The sequence below is a fragment of the Maylandia zebra genome, linkage group LG13 (genome assembly GCF_041146795.1).
Source record: "Maylandia zebra isolate NMK-2024a linkage group LG13, Mzebra_GT3a, whole genome shotgun sequence".
Taxonomy (NCBI): domain Eukaryota; kingdom Metazoa; phylum Chordata; class Actinopteri; order Cichliformes; family Cichlidae; genus Maylandia; species Maylandia zebra.
In genome coordinates, this window is record NC_135179.1 from 15,058,682 (window position 1) to 15,081,639 (window position 22,958).

At 39.3% G+C, this 22,958-nt stretch overlaps 2 protein-coding genes across 2 annotated transcripts in view; one reads left to right on the forward strand and one right to left on the reverse strand.

The window, feature by feature from the left end:
- LOC101464788 (VPS10 domain-containing receptor SorCS1) overlaps window positions 1-17,219 on the forward strand; it is a 52,526-nt gene extending 35,307 nt beyond the window's left edge. The window contains exons 11-27 of the mRNA XM_004551767.3: window positions 285-387; window positions 695-771; window positions 1,414-1,505; window positions 1,676-1,783; window positions 2,100-2,217; window positions 2,382-2,515; window positions 3,532-3,645; window positions 4,392-4,563; window positions 4,709-4,895; window positions 5,839-5,972; window positions 6,075-6,198; window positions 7,822-7,934; window positions 8,839-8,973; window positions 12,209-12,308; window positions 12,666-12,774; window positions 13,803-13,957; window positions 15,243-17,219. Of these exons, the coding sequence (XP_004551824.3) occupies window positions 285-387; window positions 695-771; window positions 1,414-1,505; window positions 1,676-1,783; window positions 2,100-2,217; window positions 2,382-2,515; window positions 3,532-3,645; window positions 4,392-4,563; window positions 4,709-4,895; window positions 5,839-5,972; window positions 6,075-6,198; window positions 7,822-7,934; window positions 8,839-8,973; window positions 12,209-12,308; window positions 12,666-12,774; window positions 13,803-13,957; window positions 15,243-15,301 (2,034 nt within the window). The 3' untranslated portion in view covers window positions 15,302-17,219. The remainder of the gene's footprint in view (window positions 1-284; window positions 388-694; window positions 772-1,413; window positions 1,506-1,675; window positions 1,784-2,099; window positions 2,218-2,381; window positions 2,516-3,531; window positions 3,646-4,391; window positions 4,564-4,708; window positions 4,896-5,838; window positions 5,973-6,074; window positions 6,199-7,821; window positions 7,935-8,838; window positions 8,974-12,208; window positions 12,309-12,665; window positions 12,775-13,802; window positions 13,958-15,242) is intronic.
- A 1,317-nt stretch (window positions 17,220-18,536) lies between these two features.
- Window positions 18,537-22,958, reverse strand: part of sorcs3b (sortilin related VPS10 domain containing receptor 3b) — a 54,111-nt gene continuing 49,689 nt past the window's right edge. The window contains exon 27 of the mRNA XM_004551546.3: window positions 18,537-21,301. Within this exon, the coding sequence (XP_004551603.3) occupies window positions 21,237-21,301 (65 nt within the window). The 3' untranslated portion in view covers window positions 18,537-21,236. The remainder of the gene's footprint in view (window positions 21,302-22,958) is intronic.

Here is a 22,958-nt window from a genome sequence, read left to right on the forward strand (position 1 = left end):
CTAAGCATTACTCACTATGTGAAATAGCATTAGTTGGGACTCATATTGCTTCATAAGCTTTGATTCCACTGGGCTACAGCTGCAACTAAAATGTTTTTTTTTAGTTGTTGTAATTATTTTTGATGCTTGTTGTGTCTTTTTACAACAGACAAAAGCCCAAATATGGGCTTTGAGTTACTCATGTATATAACAATCAAATCTTCACATCATCTCCTGCGCATAGATCTGATCTATATTAACGTTTCATTTTGATTTGGAAAACTAATGTCCTTCGCGTTTCGCAGCCATACTGTTCGTTGCACCTGCACCTTCACGTATCAGAGAATCCTTACACCTCGGGAAACATTGTCAGCAAAGACTCAGCTCCAGGAATCATAATAGCATCAGGTGAGACGATATTTGATTATTTTGCACATCCATACTGTTGTTTACGCTCTGCCTTAATGCTGGTCTTTGCTCACATCCTTCAGCACACAGTCACATCTGGTTTTTTTTAGATGCAATTCCAGCTCTGTCTTTCTTAGCTGACAACAATTTAGAATATAAAAGGAAATCTGTTTGTCCTGCACATCTGTTGCATGTTCTTTAGTGGAACGACTAACAAAAGCACTTTTTTGTTGGTTCTGAATTAACGATCGGCTCTGAAAACGTGACATGCTTAAAATAATTGAGATTAAAAATCTTTTGTATTCAGGCGTGGTTGGACCTGAGCTGACCAACGCTAATGTCAGCATCTTCATCACATCTGATGCTGGGAACACCTGGAGAGAGGTACATTACATTAACTGTTAGATTAGGGCTATGGGTACATTTTGTGATATTAGTACCTGTACAATGTCTTCATCTCGATAGGTAGTGCTTTCTGAATGTATTACTCTGTTGAGTATAATCAGGTTTTCCTTTTGAGTCTTTTTATCCATTCAAGAAACCAGTAATGTCTTCCCCATGACTATTCACTGAGTGTAATACGGAACAAAAGTTTTAAAACATATGACTTTAGTGAGCTATTATCTGAACAAAGAAGAAGAGAACAAAACAGGGAATCTGAGCTTTCATTGCCAACTTTTATTCCTCAGTTTTCAGCTGCTGTTGCTGCAGTCACATTTTCAAAAAACCCCCCTACAAAACAAAAAAAACAAAGGCGTGAAGTTTGACAGCCAGCCTTGTGCATATCTGATCTTTAAAACAAATAAAACAAAAGGCGCATTTAGACTTTTTGCCATTGGCTTAAGTCTGAAAAAAATATCAACAATAAGAGCAACGCTCGCTTGACGCTTTCCTTTATTCACACAGCTGAGACTCTTGTGTGTTCCTGCTTGTTCGTTGTATAGGTGTGAACATGCATGTTCTTGTACTTTGTGCAGACTTGAATTTTTCTCTGGAGTTATGAAGTGGAGCTGATTATGTCTGCAGGTTTTTCAGGAAGAGTACAGTGTGTTTTTCCTGAATCAAGGAGGATCTCTGGTGGCCATCCGACACACACCTCTGCCAATTAGACACATATGGTAAGGCTCTCCAAGGACGCACCACATCTTTTTAGAGACTGTATTCAATCTTCAAAACAAGGGAGTTTGGGGGGGGGGGGGGGTTGCTTCCCCTCTGATGCTTTTCATACAGAATTCAGCTCTATTTGTGGCTGGTCTGTCTGTGATCCAACCATTGTTCTCTCCCTCAGGCTGAGTTTTGATGAGGGCAGGAACTGGGACAAATATAGCTTCACCTCCTCTCCGCTCTATGTTGATGGGGTGCTGGGGGAGCCTGGAGAGGACACCCTTATAATGACGTAAGATTTGAAGGAACCATGAAGACTCAATGTGTTTCATTTTAGTTAATTACCGTCCTTGCTAATTATATTTTACCCAGATGAAGACTTAGAAGAGTTCACAATATTCTTGATTTTATTTGATATGGATTTTGGGTTTCATCAGCCAAGATGTAGAAGAAGGGTTTCTCTGCTCCTGCAGAACATGGGTTAGAGTCAGTGTATTGTTATTATTATTATTATTATTATCAGTGGAGTTACAGGTTTTTCACATATTTCTTCTCAAATCTACCCCACATTTGATTAATTTTCTTGCTTTTCTGACTTTTTTGTGTAGAATATTCGGTCACTTCAGTCATCGATCTGAGTGGCAACTTGTCAAGATCGACTTCCGGTCCATTTTCCAACAGCGGTGCACATCTGACGACTATCTGACGTGGCAATTGCACAATGAGGTAAGGCGATCTTTCTGCTATTTGACTAATGATAACGCGAAGATTCATCCATTGATTAAAGCCAAGAGAATCACTTTGATTTAGCTGTACAATAAAAGCAAGATGGTAAAAAAGAAACAAAAAAAAGAATTTCTGAAATGTTTATGATGCATTATTAATCACAGGGTGAAGTGTGCATCATGGGAATGAAGAGAATCTTCCAAAAACTGAAAGCAAACGTTCGATGTGTCAAGGCCAGAGATCAGTATATTTCCCAGATGTCAGATTCCTGCCTGTGCACAGAGGCGGATTTTGAGTGGTGAGTTCCCTTCTCTGCAGCTACACTCTTTTCACTTCATTAAATCCAATGCACAACACTTTATCAATCTCCAGAGGCAGAGTCTGTGAAGTAAACCTAAGGCACAACAAGAACAGTATTTGAAAAGATCTATTTTATAATTCACTACTTGTTATTCCTATTTCAGTCATGTTCTTTTGTAAATTTAGGACATAACTTGGTAATAATAATAATAAAAAAAAGTTTCACGAACACAGATGTTTTTCTGCTTCCTAGTATATTGTGCAGTTCATTTATCATGTCACTTTTACCACACGGTGTTACCCAAACTTATATTTATGATAATATGCATCGCAAAAGTATGAAAAATCTCAATTATAAAAAGTTTAAACACCACATGATCACGAGATAAAGAAAAATGTGGGTGCCCAGCCTTCGCAATCACATGAAAGCAGGTTCATTGCTGCATGATTCAAGTGCCCTTGAATAGATTTCCATAATGAATAGCAGTAGTGGTTCACTCTACACTCTATTATTAGCTACTTCTGTATGTCTAACAAGTATTGCTTCGATACTTGTTTATCACTTCAGACTGTCTCATCCTTTCTTTTGTCTTTCTCATCTAACGAGATGATTGAGCAGCACAAACTAATATAACACAAGCTTAACACCACTTTATTACTAGATGACTTCTGGCTCCTGAGAGAGTGTTTCCCTGATCATGATGAAAGATTTCTGACAGATCAGTCTTACTGATGAATACTTTGCAGAGGTGTTATAATTGTGTGTTTGTGTTAACACAGACAATGCTTTTGCTGCCTCAGAAATTTGATGCAACCCCCCCAAAAACATCAAAACTTCAAATACTGCTTTGCTGTGGGGACTTTTCTCTAGCCCAGAACATTTCTGTTTGAAGGATGCATGTAGTTATTGATTTTTTTATTTTTATTTTTTGGTGTGGGGTTTGGGTATTTTTTTAATATATAAATAAACGATCCGTAATCTTGATAATAGTGTCTTTTTCCCTACTGAAACAGCGACTATGGGTTCGAGAGGCAGATCGATGGCACCTGTGCTCCAGCTTTCTGGTTTGTTCATTCAGCAACATCTAGAGACTGCATCGCAGGGGACAGCTTTCTCAACACCACAGGGTATGCTTGAGTCACTTGTTCATTATGTTTTTGATTTAATTCAGTTTTATTTGTCAATGCAGTTTACATTGCACAGTAAAGACCATCAATAGTAGAGAGATCAAATATCCCCCACCGAGCTAGCACTTGGTGGCAGTTTTCACAGGATGAGATTTCTGGTAGAACCAGATTGAAATGATGCCAGAAAAACAAGCAGCAGATGCACAAATGTTTTTAGTTAGTTTCAAATCAGCCTTCATGAATCACCAGTTGTTGTGTTAAAATAGTAGTTTTCATACAATGTAATTTCCAAGGTTAAAAACAGATGGAAAACATGCTTGAAAGAGACGTGTGTGGAGTTTAGGTAATTAAAAAGATCAAACCTCTGATTTTCTTACTTCAGATTAAGAGCGAGGCTTGCTTATATTTATTGCCACTATTTAACTGTCAGCCAAAATAAGCCAGCTGTATAGCACAGGCTTCCCACCACACTGAACATCACGTCACATGCTGCTTAAAAACTAGTCATTAAACAAGACTAAACCAGCCAACATATGTGGGAAATATGATTAAAAAAATATCCAGTAATAAATCTGTTTGCATTAATATCTATTCATAACAGGCTAATTAAACTCACCTAATACAGCAGTTAAATATGACAAACAGTCGTATCCACTGTCTACATGGGTTGTGCCTGCTTTTATGCTCATGCCGTGTCTGACAGTCCTTTATTTTAGAAGTCCTCTCTTTTCTTTTACGAATTCTAGATATCACAGAGCTTTGTCTAACAACTGCACCGAGGGAAACCTGTTAAAGTACAGCCCCAGACGACAAAAGTGTCCCAGTCAGGCTCCCAAGGGCCTCCAGCTCTTCACCAATGAGGGAACGCTGGTAGCAACTTTGGGAAAGAATGTCACCTTCTTGGTGTTTCTGGAAGAGGTGCTGAGTTCACTTAAGAAAAAAAAAACCCATGTACTTTACATTATAGGGTGAAGCTTTTAGGGTGCATGCTCTTTTATTGGTGTACTGTATACCAAGATGCTGTCATGAACATTATTTTCTTTTCTTTCTTTTCTTTTGCAAGGGTCTTGGCTCTATGACAAGTATAACAGTGGACTTTGGTGATGGAACCACTATATCCTATGTGAATATAAGCTCCATCGACGACGGGGTCAAGCATATCTACAGTAAAGTTGGCATCTACCAAGTTTCTGCTACAGCAAACAACGCTCTGGGCTTTGAAAGGATCGTGCTCTACCTCCATGTCTCCTGTGAGTGGAAAAAAAGTAACTTGTCCTGGATAAGCTCCTGCTAAAGCATACAAAATCATATAATGCATACACTTCCACTTCCATGCTAGATTTATAGGCATCATTCATAATGCAATGCTCATATTAAACCTTAAAAGTTCACATGATTCACACAGTTTTTTTCTGATCTTGGTGTTGTATGATGTCAGTGACATCTTTAATACAATCAGCTCAGGCAATACAGCTCTAGCTCACAGATGCCCCACCCACCTGCTGTTCAAACCTTCTGTTAATTGTTTACATCAGACGAAAGTTGGCTTAAAGGGAGCTAAAACAGCTTGAGGGTCTACACCATGGCCCAGTGTAAGATAAATGAGGATTATTTTGAAATCTGAATCATGCAAAGCCATGTCCAAAAATAAAAATATGGAGCTGGAATATACACGTATATAATACAGCTAACTTTGCACCAGCCTTCAAATAGATCAAAACACTTGGACTTTTGAACCTTTAGAGTGAAAAAGTGGTTTGAAAATGCACTCACGTTCCTTCTGCGGGTTCAGATCGGCTCATTAAAGTAAGACTTCACCGAAAAAAAAAGAAAAAAAGCTTTGAGTGTCATTCATCCAGCGTGGGTGTGAAAGACAGCTGTTTGTTGTCTCCTTGTTGACAGAAAAGAGCGCCACTGGTCAGCTTGAATTTACCTCATTATAACAGATTCCAATAGTGGCACTTTCATGGGTGCAAAAACATCAAAACATCTGCAGACACTTGTCAAACCACTCCTGAAGCGCATTCAGCTCCATCCTGCCTGTCAATGTGTTCCAGGCCGCCATTGTTGTGCCAGAATACTGTGTGATCAAATACGTGGTTTCTCTTGAAATTTGGAGCACCATGAAAGCTTTACGTTTACGCATTTTAACAAAAGGTACGACTTTGGAGTTTCTGTATTTTCCCTCTAAAGGTCAACTCGAGCAGGTCCAGCTTTCTGCTCCGTCAGTGGTCATCAAGAACAAAGCAGTAAACCTTACCACAGTGCTACAGCCCAGTGATGTGGGAACAGTCACTTATTACTGGTGGTTTGATAACAAAACGGAGGTAAGCCATACTTTCTCCTACTAAACCATGCCGCCTGTTTACTGAGCAGCATGATAGATAGTAGACAGTTTCATCTCATCTCATGCCTCTATGCCTTTTTAGCCTGTTGTGACCCTCAGTGGCGCAATGCCCTTCACTTTCTCCAAGGAGGGAACTCACACTGTTACTGTTCAGGCTTCAGTGGGCAACACTGTCCATCAAGATCAAAAGAGGGTATCAGTTTATGGTATGTATCTTTTTTATGTTACCATCATTTTCTTCACCTAATGCACTTAAGTAGCCATTCGATAATTGTTTTGCCTCTAGAAATTGAGAGTGAATAACTTGAAAACTTTATGGCTTCTGACAGCACAAAAAAAAGGGTTCAGTGATGCTTCTTTCAGCCACATCTCGTGCCATTCATGAGTGAAGGACGCTGGCTGTGTTGCAGTAGAAATTGTTTAGTTTAGTAACTACAGTTTTGATCATGTGAAAGCTCTGTAGGGGTTATGAGATGTGCCAGAAAACATAAAAGCATTGCTGCAGTGTTTCTATGATCCAAGTTTAAGCCTGGGTAAGCAAGTGAGACCAGTTCATTAAGTAAGAACTGTTCTTACTTAATGAACTTAATTCTATTTTTAATGACTTGGGGGCATTTACTTCAGGCTCCAGATGTTTTGCCTGTTGTTTCTGGAATTACAATTACTTTTACAAAGATATTCATTTTTTACAGACAATCAACTTTATGAATTTTGGTTGTTTCTGTGTTTTATTTTTATTTTTATTGCTTGCAATTAACAATGTGTGTATAGTTTTGAATGTGTATGTGCTACTAAATTATGCAACTTATGATTGCACTGTTGTCTTTCTTGGCCAGGACACTGCTATTTTTTTCTAGTATAAATGAAGGTAATTATAAATAATGACAGAGCATTTCTTTAAATTTCGTTCACTTTTTATGCTAGTTTGCAAAGTTAATTGTACCACATATGGAACTGGCACATGAACAGGACCCATCACTCAACTTTAAATGCATGCATTTTCTTCTGCTTATCCAATTAAAGTTTCGAGCCTATCCCAGCCATCACAGGGTGAAAGGCAGGGTGTAACCTGGACAGGCCACCAGAATATCGCAAAGCTAACACAGAGAGGACCAACCATTCACACTCACACCTGTGGCCAATTTTACAAAGAATTTCCAATCAACATGCATGTCATGAGCTGTGGGGGGAAATTATACCTGGAGTGTACTTATGGAGGCAAAAGGCAAACATGCAAACACCACACAGACACACAGTGGATTCAAACCGAGGCCCTTCTTGCTAAACAGCAGTGTTAACCACTGCACCTCTGTGCCACCCTCACCATAAACAATAAAAATACATGTAACACAGACAAAGACAGCAGAAACTCTGCACAGAATTTCTATTTATTTTCTTTTTGATATAAATTGTTTACTAACATTTAAAAAGATGTAAATTTTAATGAAAATACCAATTTTTGAGGAGTCCTGGGGCTGCTCTTTGAATCTAATGAAACACTTAGCGCTATAGCAGATCTCCAGTGTGAAGCAGTTCATTTTACATTCTGCCAGTAGTACAATCAATACATTTTATCACTGGCACTCCGACTGTCTTTTCTTGTAGCAGCTAATAAACAAAGTCGAGGATTTAGCTGCAGCTAATGATGCATGCACAGGAATAAACAATGTATTCTAAAATGAAATAAGAAGGTCACCAGACCAAAAAATATATGCAAGAAACGACACTTTTGCCAGTCAGTGTAAGGGTTATTTGAAGTGTGTGAAGTGGATAATTGTTTAAAGAGTTTTTTTTTTCATGAAGTAAGAAGATTTCTGCCTATATTTCAGATTATTTCCGCTCACACGTGTTGGCATTTTCATCTAATTTGGATGAGCTGAACCCCGGGGTGTCTGAGTGGAGAGAGGACATCGCCAGAGTTGTGAAAAACTGCATGGTTCAGGTCAGTTTTTCAGCTGCTGGTGTTATAAAGGCTGTAACATGAGTAGGAATAAACTAAACTTCAGAAATCTCATTTAGATTCTGGCAATTAGCAGCTTTACACTAGTGTGGAGGAGGGAAAAAAACTCTAGTCACTGTCTAGTGAGCTGATAACACTTAAGATTTTGGTTACGCTACATTTGTAATGTATGCATGTGATCTTGTCAAGTGTTTCACTCCAATAGCTGCAGTGTCTTTAACCTCAGTAGCTGTGTAATTAGTCGTTTCGCTCTGAATGCTGACATAGCGCATCACTCGAAATCATTATTACGAGCGCAAGCTTTCAACTGAACATGTCAAAACACTAAAGGGCAGTAAAAGTGCTGCTATGACACTTGCCTTTTGCCTCTGTGAAGAAGAGAATGACGGTGAGAGAACACCACAACCTCTAGTAAAAAAGAGCCACACTGTGGTTAAATGTGCCTGGTTTTCTCTTTCAGACACTGTGGGGATGTCATCAAAGCAGCGGGTTATGTAAAAGACCTGGATACTGAGCTCTATATATATCCGACAGTAGCCCTCAGTATGAAACATTCACTTTGACCTTCTGTCTTGTCAGATATGACCACAGTTTGCACCAAGAAACTGACAGCAGACCTCTGGTTACGGCACAAATGCACTAAAAACTCTGGCCTTTACCAAAGACTGTCATATTGAACTTGCATGTTTAACTTGATTCGTGCATTATACCTCGACAGTGACTGGTGCTTAGGCAAATGATATATGAAGCAGAAAGCAGAAAGAATTTACTCGTTAATACAGATGACCCCCAAGGATCGTATTTCAGGGCCGTAGTGCACACTATCACCTCAAAGTGTGTCAGTTCAAAAACCTTTTTTAATGAGGTTTTGTTGTTATTATAAAAGGTCACTGGAATCAGTGAGGATCAGCTCCTGGTCACAGTGCTTCCAGGGCTACCAACTACAGCAGAGATTTTCATTGTACCTGAGAAGAGGCCAAGTGACAGAGCCATGGATGAAAAGTGGGCACACCTGGATCAGGTACTGTCTCATAAATCACTATAACGGTCCTTGACAGATACTCAGTACACTTTGGTTTTCTGTAATCCACAAAAGAAAATAAATAAATACAAGAAGTTGAGGAGTTAAGAGACCATCTCAGGAGAGAACATCTCAGGAGAATGCCTCCTTTCCTTCAGAGTGTCATACAGGATTGTTGAGCTATCAGTATAAGCTAAGTATTAAAAACATATCTTTCTATCACTGCAGCTGTCTAGCAGGCAGGAGAGGACCCAAAAGTAGCACTCTAAAAACACCACATAAACTCACTGACTGGACTGAGGACATAAATACACATGAGGTAACAAGAGGACAGGCCACAGGTGTGAACACAGGTGACACTAATCTAGACAAATGAGACAAGGGAAGCAAAACTGAATGTGTTAGGAGACTATTGAAGTAAAACAGGAAGTAAGATAACCACAGAGACAAAACTAAGACTCACAGGCTTGACACCGGGACCGGGGACAAGACAGACTGAGGCTGAATCACAAAACTCTTGATAAACTAGAAAATAACATTCGGAAACCAGACATCATTATCTCCTGCTTTCAAAAAATACAAACCCAGACGAAAACTCAGAACAGTTTCTGTCACCACAGGGTTGCATCTTGCTTTGCAGATACACAGAACATTGTATTTACCATACCATAGTCTTAAGCTAAAGGATAAAAATGAAAGTGGTCTGCAATTTTTTTTTTCACCACACTGCCTCCTGCATTGATTTTTCCCCCCCTTGAGAAACTCTTTGCATAAATTTCAGTTTCTCATATATTGCTGCAATCATCCCTAATTATCTAAGATTCTTTCTCCAATTTCCGATTGATGTGGAGCATCAAGCTGTTTTTAGAGTCCTTGGTTATATGTGTTGGAGAAGTGTTTTAAGGAGAGTTACATCTTAACTTCCCTTTCTCTCTGTTTGTCCACAGTACTGGAAGTATGTGTGCGCTGAAATGAAATTGTATTTGCACAAATTCCCCCTCTCTTATCTCTGACTACTGACTATTATTTCCTGTTTCCAGTTTTTCTTTTCTTTTATGTGTTTGACAGACAGAGTCTGTTATGCGAGAGACTACCTAATTATTATCCAATTATTTTATGCTTTTATTTATTACTTCTTAAAATGTCTTCTGCCTTCTTTGGTGCCACAGTTTCCCTTTTTTTTCCATTCCAATCATCAACTTGGGGAGACTTGAAACTTGTTCTGGCAAGACAATACATCAAAACGAGCATAATGTCTGCTCTTATTTTTGTCAGAGTTACATTATAGTTGCATAGTAACACAGTTTTAAGTGCAGCTTGACTTGGAAAGTCTGCACTCCATCACCACCTAACATTAAGGTTAACTCTGACAAAAATAAATGCAGACGTGATGCTCATTGTGATGGATTACCGAAGTCAGCCAAGTTTAAAGTCTCTGAAAATGCATTTTCATACCATTGTGAAATGAATGGATGCCACTGGCTGCTTGGTGGTGAGGAAAAATATGATGTTATGCCTTGGAAAAGGTCAGCCGTAATGAGGACTGTACATTTTTTGTGGTAATTGGGCTAAAGCATGCACAAACTCTGGTGTAGTCCATCAAGTGAGAACTCAGTGAATAAGAGGAATGTGTTCCATATAGGCTCATTGTTATTATTATATAGACCCCATAGGCTCTTTTCTTACACGAGCCAATCTTTCAGTAGCGTCTCAATAGTCTGTCCTCATGTACTTTCTTGTTTTTTGAGTATACCCCTATTTAATCAGTATTTCTCTTCCTTATCACGCATATTATTTCACAGAACCTCCAAACTGATTTTAAATCTGTATCACTAAACTGTTAATTATTTCAGTGTTTCCACAGATGCATATTGTATTTCAGGCACTCCTAAAATGTAATACTTTATGTCAACACTAGAGGGCAATGCCTTCCCGTGTAAAAGCACTGCTGCATCCATCAGCGCACTGAAATAACACTCAGAGTATCTCAGAATGTGTAATTGGACTGACAGTCACCTCTGTGAGGTTTTGAGACTTGCATAAACCTTTGGGTAACGATAACAACTTTATTTTAAGCCGCCCGGGCTTCGTGGTTGTTATTTTCTTGCTGTGAAATAATATTCCTGGAAATGTATCGTGCATCATGTTCGGAAAAGCTATCAAATAGGTAAACAAAGCAATAAAACAGAGATGTTTTTTAAAGCTAGACAAGCTCATTTATTCATAACGGAAGAGACTACAATGTATCACAAGTAAACATAATTTTGCTGGCTCACAGTCAGTCTTGAACTACGTTAATAGGTATTTAATTACATTGATGCATCATATAATTGGCACCATCGAGAAAGGAGACAATCTGGGGCAGGCGGCTGGGATTGGGAATTAAAGAGATGTATTTATCTAAAGCCTGTCTGATTACCTGGCAGAACCTCACAGACAATAGGGTAATAAATCTTCAGTTCACTGTTCTCATCTCCAGTGAATGACTTGCAATGTGGAGGCACTGAGTGAGCGCCAACACATACACATGTGCATCGATGAGTGCATGTGTGGAGGAGCTTATTAAAATGTGTAATAGATTTACTGACCCTGATATGCCACTAGAACAAAAAGTAATTATTCATACTGTGTAGAGCGGTCTAATTTTAACCAGTGGAAAGATTTTAGAAAGAGCGAGATGGAATTAGTGAGGCATGGCTAAGGACTCAAATGGGCACTGGGAAGGCATTTTGGTCTCTTGCTAAATGACTGCTTCATCAAGGTGTGAAAAGCAGGGGAACTTGAGTCTCTTCAGGGAGAAAAATTAAAACAGCAATTTAAAGATATTAGAACACACTTTGATTTCCAATAATGTTGCCTCACTGAACCTATAAATGGGCAAATCACATTCCCTTTAAAAGGAAGCATGACAAGGAAATAGTTTGAAAAACTCCCCGCTGTGATGGAAATGGCAGAAGATTATTTTTTAATGTCACTGCCACACCATAAGCAGAACACCTGGTTACCTGATAAGGTTTTTCCCCCACCATTAAAGCCTGTTAGGTTTCAGTGCAGCAGGTTTGGTTTTCCCTGTGTCACATCACCATTTGCTCCTCTTTAGAAGAAAGCAAAAACTCTGATCCATAATTCAAGCTGTTGGATGGAATGGCTGTGGTTGAAATATTGATGACTGTGAAATATTCCTATACAGCTGCCGCTAACTGAGCCTTCTCCGCTCTGCCACTTCTCGTCATAGCTTTCTCAGGTTCTGCTAAGTGCTCTGAACCAAGACCTCATCCAGTTCACACTCAAACCGGGGGTGCAGGTAAACGTGTACGCCACACGGCTGTCTCCAGGTGAGCCTGCTGCGTCTGTCACACACCTACCTGAACAAATGGCAGGCAGTCTGATCCATTTTTGTTAGAGATGTGTTCCAGACCCCATTTCTGGGGTCGTGTTGGGGCCAGACTGTGTGCGGTTCTTCTAGTTTGAGGCTGAAAATGAGATCTACATGTGAACGAGCTTTCAGCTTTTCAAATGCTTATTAAAAATTAAACAGAAGTCTGGAAAGTACAGCTTATGTATTTTGTCATATTGTTGTATTCGTTTTCCATGTTCTCTCTGTTTATACTGCGCTGACTGATATTTAACAGAATTGCTATATAATCTTGGCCTGCATATGTGCTCATTTTCTCCATCTTTCTGCTTCAAAGCTCCTCTCGTGGACAGCAGTGATAGTGGCCACAGCGGCACGGCGGTCATCATGCTGGTGTCAGTTGTCCTGATGGGCCTGGCTGCCTTTGTTATATATAAATTTAAAAGGTACAAAATACTTGGGTGACAGAGCACAGTCAGAGAAAGATAAGTTAGGCGGAGTCATAAAAATAAGCCCTCTGATTTGCAGACGCATCCATGAAGTTGTCTGCGATAAAATACGTTATTGCTTTGTTTGTTTGTGTGTATTCGCACGGCCCTATTTAGGGTTGCTCCCATTATCTAGAAGCAAGCACCTAACTGCCGAACTCCTAAAACTTTCCAGAAGTATTCAGACTCCATATATCTCTGAGTTATGGACATCCACGACACAATAATAGCTTGAGAAATAAGACAATTCCCCTCTGTCTCAATCTGCAGAATATTACAGGGAATGACAGGCTAATCAATTCTCCCAGAGCGCTGAATGGGTGTCAGAGTCCTGCAGTTATCAATATTCATCTATCTGACAATGTGAGGGTTGACCTTTCGGAAATGCTAAACACAGCTATCCAAGGTGAGGCATACTCTGCAGAATGGCAGGAAAGGTTGAGAAGATGAATCCTGAGACAACACACATTATACAGTGAGGGACATACAGTAAATAGCATCCTCTGCTGGAGGTAATCCCATGCCAATCACAGGGGGATGGTTTTGTTCGTCAGTAGTTTGTGGAATTTTACTCATTATAAAGCAAACACTGCTGAACTTTATGGATAGTAATTACTACATTAAGAAATCAACTTGGAGTTCTTAAGCTCCCCCAAATGTCACAGCACCAGCTGCAGCACAAAAACACAAGGGGGTGAATCTGAAATTAGAAATGCAAGATGTTAGTTTTAAGCAGAATTGGGGATGCATCTGAGGGGATGAAAAATTGATTGAAAAGTGAGGTGAACAATACGAAAAGTGAGAGAGCAATGCCCAGTGGAATGCAAAATGCCCTAGTTTCCAGCTTTCAAGCAATCCTCTCCCATCCTTAACAGTTAAAAATAGTGCGTGACACATTATGCCTAGTGAAGGCATTAGTGAAACAGACCTGATGGCAGGTTTCCATTAACTTGCTTCCCTTTCCCCACCTTGTGCACGACCTGCAGGAAGGTCCCAGGCATGAACACATACACGGCAGAGCAGCCTGACAAAGAACAAGAGGTCATCCCGTCAGTGACCTCCATAGCCGTCCCAAACCCTGAGGGGGACAAGCTGACCGCACTGGATCACGTGGATGTACAGCTGGACTCAAAAAGCAGAGGTGTGTAGCGCTTTGTTAAAGCTACAGGCTTTATTCAGCTTGTATCAGTTTTTTAAGCAACAAAATAGGTGTCATCTTCCCAGGCAGCCAAGCCGGCGGTGTACTTGTCACTAAAACTGCATAATTACTTACCTGATAGAATTGAGGTAACTGGAATTTTATTTGTAGTGCTAAGAGCAATAACAAAATGACATTTAGAAGATTTGTTTCTTTTCTGGGACATTATCGCCATTAATTTGGAGATCCCACAGAAAGCACTGTCAACAGTTTTTTAAATTTTTTTTATTCAGAATGAACTATAAAACACGGTTTACAGCAGTGTCTGTGAAGAAGCCAAAAAGGGCACACTTACTTTACGGGCTATAATTGAAGGGAGCAAATGTAGATAATGAGTTCAAAGAGGATTATCCTGGTGGAATCTTCTGGACAATCATGGCAGGAGCGAAAGTGAGAGTTACTTAAAGTGGAAATTCACAGAGAAACTGAAATAATGAAACTGTGCAACATAAATCTGGTATTTCTTGTTGACTAGTACGCTCTTCCATTAAGAATCATAGTTTTGAACATGTACATTGACAAACGCATGATGCTACACCTGATACATTTTTATTGTATGATTCCCAGAAGACGTCTTGTTTGATACTGTATGTAGCAGTGTCTTCAGTAAAGACGAACCAAATGTTTGGCAAAAAAAATGACTTGCCATGTGCTAGGAAATCAGAAAGCTATATCTTAATCGTGACATGCTAAAACTGTGTTCACTGAAAGGCATCGTGTCTTTATTTGTAAATAATAAATATTTGAAACATTAAAGAAAATTGTCGCAGTCAGGAGCACTGGCCACAAGTTAAAGCTCGCTGACTTGATATTCGCTTACTATTAAGTGCCAATTCTATTTTTCCTCCCCGTGTATTGTCAGACGAGTTGCCAAGACAGAGTTATTATTTTGTGTTATGTATTTATGTATTTGCCAGCCTGACTTTGGCACAGTGAGGTATTAGCACGCACAGGTAAGCGAAGCACAACCAAGTGTGAGCTAAAGTGATGAGAATGTCTCGGTGAATTATTTGACCCAATAAAATAATTAGTACAGCTGCAAAGAAGCAGAGTGGTGAAAGCATTTTCATCAAGAAATATATATGAAGTTCCGGTTGATTTACCTCCACGCGTAGCTAAACAATCGACCCATCCAAGATAAATGTGTTTGCCTGCAAAAATACACCCTCATGCAAATAGCATACATAAAATTCCTCCCGTGTCGCTTTCCTTTCTTCTCCCTCGCCAGGCTACCTGCCATCTCACACAGACATCAAGCTCTCTGATGAAGCACCCCATGTGTTTTAATGTTGAGAGTCTATGACCGACTCGAAAGCAATACATCTTCTTTGGCAGTTACTTCCAGCAAGCTATGAAACCACGGTCACAATGAATGGTCTCGAGTGTTTTGCTACCCATGCATGGATGGACCAGTTCACACTGTGCTGCCTAATCCCTCTGAGGAGACTGTACAGATTTATACTTGCTTCTTGAAAAGGAACACTTTTTGACTGAAATACTTGTATTTTTGCAAGGACACTGATCTTTTTATGTAAATAATGTACATCCATAATGGAAGAAGTCTCAGCTGGTTACAGCTGCGCCTGCCCAAATATGAAAATATCAAATGGGAGTGATGTGTAATCATATCTCAAAATATTCTACCGTTTCTGTTTTTGGACTTGTGTTTGTGGAGTTTACTTTATTTAACTATGTGGAAATAGCTTATCTGAGTAAGACAGTGAGGGAAGCAGATTCATTAAGCTCTGTACAATCAGTAAATCTTATCAGGAGATTCTCATCAAATGAAAGCTTGCAATATCCAGGAGATGAAGGAGAGCTCCTAGTCCCAGATCTGTGTATTCCATCAAGCCTGCCTCTGTGCCGCTCAAAATGTTATAATATGTGTCATAACAAAAATAAGAACAGAAGATTACAGTAGATGGGTATGCACAGCAGATGAACATCCGAGCAATCCCTCTTGTCTAGTAGACTCAAATAAGTCATTTTGGTGACAATGAAGGCAGCGGAATGAATGCTAACGTCATAAATGTTACCCTGCTTTAACGCGAACAACACATTAGTGCTCTAAATCATTGTTTTGGGCGATTATTGCAACGGTAGTCTTATATTTGATTGTCATACGGTCAACTTTAACTATTGCACAAAACAGTGACTTTTACACTTTGTATTTATTCATTGCCAGAAGCATTTCTGGTGTATTCGGGTTTCTATACAGAGAACAAAATGTAAATTTTCAGAATAATAACACTGCAGCAGACACTCACTGTAATGCAGTAAAAAAGCGCTAAATTTACACTTTAGTTATTAGATCAAGGTTTATTTTCAGTTTGTCGCCTCCTTGACACAATTATTACTTACTTTTCATATTTTCTTTGAACTGCTGGTACTGTGAAGGATGTGGTGCCTTTTTATAGGAAAAGAGTGAAACTGTGGATTTTTGGATTATTGTAATTCACTTTTTATTTACTCTGGACTGTTTATGATATTAAGATGATACCGACATCTACACATAGCATTTCCTCGGTTTACTGCAATGCACGGGAGCCTGCAGTCTGTTTAAGGTTTACCCCCAAGGACTCGGCGGACAAAAGCCTGCAGATTTGTTCATCTCGTTCGCTGCAAGGGACACAGAGATAGAGAAGACATATCTCCTGTCAACAAGGCTCAGCCTACGCACACTGCTTTGGTCAGCTGCTGTCTCTTTGGGATAAGTACTAAAGTTCTTCTTCATCAAACTTTTCTTTTTAAGTGTTGTCAGCATCATATGTCAGTAAGACAAATTGACTAGAGGCTTCTCCATACTTCTTCCCTCCAATCCTCCAATTGAGCCTGAAGCATAAATAAACTCGTCTTCAGACAAACTCTCATCTCTCCACATGGTCATCTGAAGATTTTTTTTTCTTTGTGCTTGTTATTTATTTAACAACTATTTTTTGTTAAGTCCGAATAATTAACCTGTGAATACGATTGTGAACATATTTGCATGACCTTTTTTTTCTATTTCAAGCTACCTAAATATGTCTTAGGTAAAAAAAAAAGAAAAGAAATGTTAACAATGTGAACTGGAAAATGTTATGTTTCTCAACGGGCTAGACTAATCATTCATTATAAGTGATGTGATTATTCAGTGGGTTGTTACTGTGTTTTTCATTTGATCTTGCAGAAGTAACCATAATTACACAAATAATAAAGAAGAAACACAAAAGGATTGCAGTGTGGCTGCTATATTTCTGCTGTTTAAACCACGTAGTTAACTCGCAGGCTATGCAAAGTCAATCAGCAAGGCTCATGAGGAGCAAAAGTAAGGCTCTACCCTAGCCGACTGTGAGTCTATCACAAATTGGTACTTTTGATTGATAGGCACGCTCACATTGTAGAATTAGTTGCTTCTTCTTCTTTGTCTCTTAACAAGTGTTGCTTAGCATGCCTGAAGTTTCAGTGCAGCCATTTGCATAATACAATGGGGCAGAGCGAGAGGACAATGAAAAGCACCAAGTAGCCTGGAGTGATTCTAATGGGATAGTTCCTTGGCTCTCCCACTGTGCAACAAATTAATTATCCCCTCTCCAGGAAATCAACACACACACACACACACAAAATCAACAAGGAAGATTTTCCCAGTCTGGGTAGCACCTTGAATGAAAAATGTCCCACAACAATAACCCACAGCAATATTGTGTTAGCCACAGTGTGAAATTGATGAGCATGTTTCCTTTCATTGAGTGCTACATTACAGTGTCTGGCTGCAGCGAATCATCCATTAGTGATTGTCACCGTTCAATTTGATTGTGCACTGCCGAACATCCCAGGGCAGTTAGAGAAAGGCCTTGGTGTTAATTCAGACTGAGAGCAGGAGCGAGAATAAGACTCTCGGGGCATTGATGGCTGTTGGAGTGATGAAGATTGGTGTGCGATATGAAGCCGTTGAAGTGGCAAACAAAATGCAAAACACAGAAACAAGGTCCTGGTTGCTGCAGCTTTGTGTGTGAAGACATATTTCAGCCAATCAACCACAGTGTTTTATGCTCCAATCTCACTGTCTTTCACATTTCTTTTGTAACTCAGAGAAGAAATCATACTAATACCCCCGTACTAACATCTGCTTTTCATCACTTGACCACAGCCGTAGTAATTGTTCCCATTAAAAAGAAACCAGCTATAACTGGCAACTTGAATGATAGAGTGTTAGAGGTAAAATGAAGCTCAGTCTAAATGTCAGATGGGAATCTTCACATGGGTGTTATCACACTTCTGCCCATTAAATCTGACTTCAGAGCCTCTGTGGGATCATTAAAAGTGCTGTGGTGAGCCTGATACACTGGCTGCTACATGGCACCTGTGTTTCAGATAAGGCTGTGGTAGTGCTGTTAAAGAGAAGCTTCTCGAACCCTTTGGTTTTTAGGTTTGTGTCATGACAACCCCAACATTTTTTGTAAGCACTGCGAGCCATTTCTTAATCTTACATGTTCCACTGTTAGGCTTACTGTGGGTGTATGCATAATACAAAACATAATTCCATATAAAAATACATTTATTTTGAACAATTTCAAAATGGCAATTTGTTCACAGTAAGAAATGTGATTCCAAACAAGACGATTTTATATAATCGACAAAAAGGAACAATATCATAGAAGTTTCATGTTTCATGCACAACTCTGGGCAAATGCACAACTAGACTATAAGACAAGGTGTTTAATAGTTTGTTTAATGTGTCAAGTAAAGTTTAAAATCACAATGATATATATTTATATATATATATTTATATATACAGTACTGGCTCACCCCAATAAAAGTCTTTTATAGTCTTTTATCACAGATAATTAGGGCATGCTACTGTAAAAAAAAAAAAAACAAATGAAAAAAAAAAACCCCAATGAAATTAAAAAAGTGGACATACATCTTGCTGTGAGACTTAAAATCAAGGAAAGACACAACTGCCTGCTCAGTGGGCTGCCTTAACGACAATGTATGACGATGCTAGTGTACAGATTTAAATTCCATCTTATTCTATGTACATGTTGTCGATATTTCCCCTTGTAAGGCCAGACTTTCATGATGTTGTATACCATATTCTGAGAAACAGTCATTGAAAGCACCATGTTATCTAACAGAGCAGAAACATACATCCCTGTCTTATACTCTTTACCAACAGTCACATATGTATGCATAAGCATTATATCTACAACTCAAAGACCTCTAGTTTTAGGATGGTAACGTTTAGCTTGAGCATAAAGTTTAAGAGGTTAATAGAATAAATTATATGATTTAAAAAAAAATCAAACAATCTATTATATTTTTGTCTTATATTATAGTCACACTCAGGAAAACAGTGACGTGAGCCAAAATTACTGAGACTGTGTACAATGATGATCTTGTCACCTGAAATGATTGTTTCAAAGACAGGGACCAGGTTTGCAACCACTCGCAGTCAGTTGCCTTTGGTGGATGAAGACAGCAATAAAACGGTCAGTCTGCTTTCAGTTTGAATGTAGCTGGCTCTACATACACAGAAATTCACATCAAATGGAAATTCACACAAACTATTTACAGAGTTCAGCCAGAACCTCATAGATCTGAAACAGAATTTCCTCCACAAATAATGACATCATTGCTGCAAAATGACAGAGATAGTCAGCAACCTTGCTTTCATATAGAGATATAACCAGAATACAACTTGTTGGCAACCAGTTGAGTCATGTCTCCTATTTCAAAGAGATGCGCCGCAGATAAGTTGTGCTCATTGGTGCAGACTGACTCAGATTGATTGCATTGTGTTGCAATCTATGTTTATAAATGAGACTGCAGTTTTATGCAAACCTTTGCTAACCTGTCTGAAGGTGACTGCACTCAGTCTGAGTCAGGCCATGATTGTTTAGAGACAAAGGTTGAAGGTGTTGCATGCTCAACTTCTGCTTCTTATTTGCAATTGGTCGCCAAATGCAAAAAAAATCTGATGCAATCACAAGGCCACCACCCATTTTTCATAGTCATAATGGGGTTGCAGTGCTAGTTTTATACTAGTGCAACTGAGCTATTATGAAGGAAGAGCAGAATGTAATCTGCCCCATCATGCAAGTCTTTGTTGGATGGGTTGACTATCCATTAAAGCTGTGTCCGCACAACAAGTGATTCTCAGCAGTGCTGTGACCAGAGACCACAAAGTCAACCTCAAGTGACTATAGATCAAAAAAACTGCTAACAAAGCAAAGTGGACAAGTCCAAGATAAACTTTTCTCAAAATTGAGGCAATCGATTGAAGTGACTACCAGAGAGATGCTGGTGATTGACTTACAACCTGGTAATCAATACAGAGCATAACCGAGGCAACCAGAGCCTGGAATGGTCGCTAGCAACCAACTGTTGGTTTCAGATGCATGAATTGCTCCCTGTGTGGACACGGCTCTTCAGGATGTAACAAAGAGGAAAAAGTAAACAAAAAGTATGAATAAAGTAAAATATTGTAATTGACAGAGTTTATCATTTTTAGTCAAATTAGTATGATAGAGATAAATATGAATGCAGCAGAACCTTTTTATTAGATGGAATCAGTATTTTCCAGCCTTGTTTAGTAGTATTCTAATATTCCCACAGGGCTGTCTCCTTACGACAACCACTGAGAAATCAATGTCGAGTTTACAAACTATAGTAAAGCCTATCCATCCTCTCTCTAGTACTAACCTCTCCATTAATAATATCCTCCTTCTTATTAACATTATACCCATATATTCCTAACACTGTTTTCTCTAGAAGGGCACCTACCAAAGCTTCCGGGGTATTTGTTTTCTAGTGCCCGGCCATGTATTTCCCAAATACTATACAAAAGGAGTAAAACAATATTTAAAGCAGCACAACATCATCTGAGTATTCATAATATTAATAATGTTCATATTAGCAATGTAGGATCCATGGCATGTGGTAAAGAGCGAGGGAGTCTTGACGCCACTTACTTTTTGCTTGTTGCTGCACTTATTAACACATTTCAGCATTAACTGTCCCCAAACTAGAGGCCCTGTAGTCTGGCTCAGTGGATTCATCTTTATCATCTGGTATTGTAAACTAGATGCTTATTCTATCCACATGAATAAAAAAAAACATGTCTCGGAACGATAGCAGCTATTGGCATGAAAACAAAGAAGGAAAAAAAAGACCAGTAAATAAAACTATATCAGCACAATTGAAACACAACAATCAGTACTTACTCTGTAACAGAGCTCATGTCTTAGACATTAGTACAGTTAGGAAATTCCCTTGTAACAATTCTCTCCATATTTCTGCCAATTCCACCTGAAAAAAAGAAGAAGAGGTGAACAAATTATTAAACTGAGTAAATAAAATAGCAGGGGACTGCTGTGGCATGATTTGGTTTTTTTGTGTTTTTTAATTAAATGGCTTGTAGAGGCTTTTATATTTAATTGCATCATTCATGCATTTTGCCTGAAACACACTAAAAGAACATGGCTTATCCGAGCAGGGCTGAGCTGGTGATGACGGTAGGCTGATAAGATACAATCGCCGTGACAAGTGCGGTCATTCAGATCGTGCAGACACTGGCTTATTCGAAAGTTGAACTTCAGCGTCTCAAACATCTCAGTTCAATAAATTCAGCCATTTGTATAGAGCAGCCTGAACCTAATTTCATGTTCATTCTCATAAGTAATAACCTGCAATAAATTCATTAAGGTGGAGACCTGGCTGTCAGTTCAGATTTACAAAAGACATACAGATTTTTTTTAGCTTTAAATTAATCTTATAAGAGGGATGTTTTAAGAGGTCAACTTGTGTAGCCTGCAGCAAATTGAGTATTTAATATAAAAGATAAAATGAGCTTTAAAATTGAGATCGGAATTCTAGTGCTTTTTAAAATGAACCAGAAACAGTAACTGAATATTAACTAAAGGGAGCTCTTTCACCTCTATAAAGCTAAAAGCACAGCTCAAAGAAATGAGCAGAACACTTGATTGTCACAGTATAACACAGTTGGTTAAACATCAAGTTTATCAGTCTGTTCAGTTAGGAAGCATAAACTATTGTAAATCCATTTCACCTGCTTTGGTAACAGTGAAAGTGACAACAGGTTCACTGGAGAGGCAACAACAAGACAGCTGCTAAAAAAGGAATGTTTCTGCAGGAGGTGGTCACAGACAGTTGCTCTCTCCTTATCCCCCCCGACTGATTTTTCTCTTATTTTGCTTTTTATTAGTGTCCTTGTCACTACTGGTAGCATGAAACAATACCTGCAGCCCATTCAGGCTGCACAGGTAGCTGCCCCAGGATGGCGCATCCATACATGCCATCACAAAAACTTTGGTGTATGTCTAAGGACAGTCTCAAGATTGTGGACATGATACCAAAAGACTGGCTAATACATGCAGAGAGGTGGACAAGACCGAAGAAGGGCATCAACCAAGAAGCAGGATCGGCCTCTGCTCCTGTGTGTGTGGAGAAACAGGGGGAGCACTGCCAGAGCCTTACAGAATGACCTCTAGTGGGCTCATTGTGCATATTTCTGACCAAACTGTCAGGAACAGACTACGGGAGACTGGGATGAAGGACTGAAGTCCTTTAGTGGGACCTGTGCTCACAGCCCACCACCGTGCAGCTTGGCTGGCATAAGCCAAAGAATGCAAAAATTGGCAGTATCCACCTCTGATCCCCTGTTGGCTTCACAGATGAAAGCAGGTTCGCTCTGACAATGAGTCAAAGAGTCTGGAGACACCATGGGAAACTTTATGATGTCTGAAACATCATCCGGCATTACAAGTTTTCACGTGGGTCAGTGATGATCTTATCCTTATCCTTGCAAGGTCATACAGACCTGCATACACAGACTGCTGTTTGGTACCAGGAGGGAATCCTCAGAACTTTTGTCAGACCCTATGCCGGTCTACATTGCTCTCATGTGTCCAGAGGGCATTTAAGGCAGTGATACACTGACTGGCTC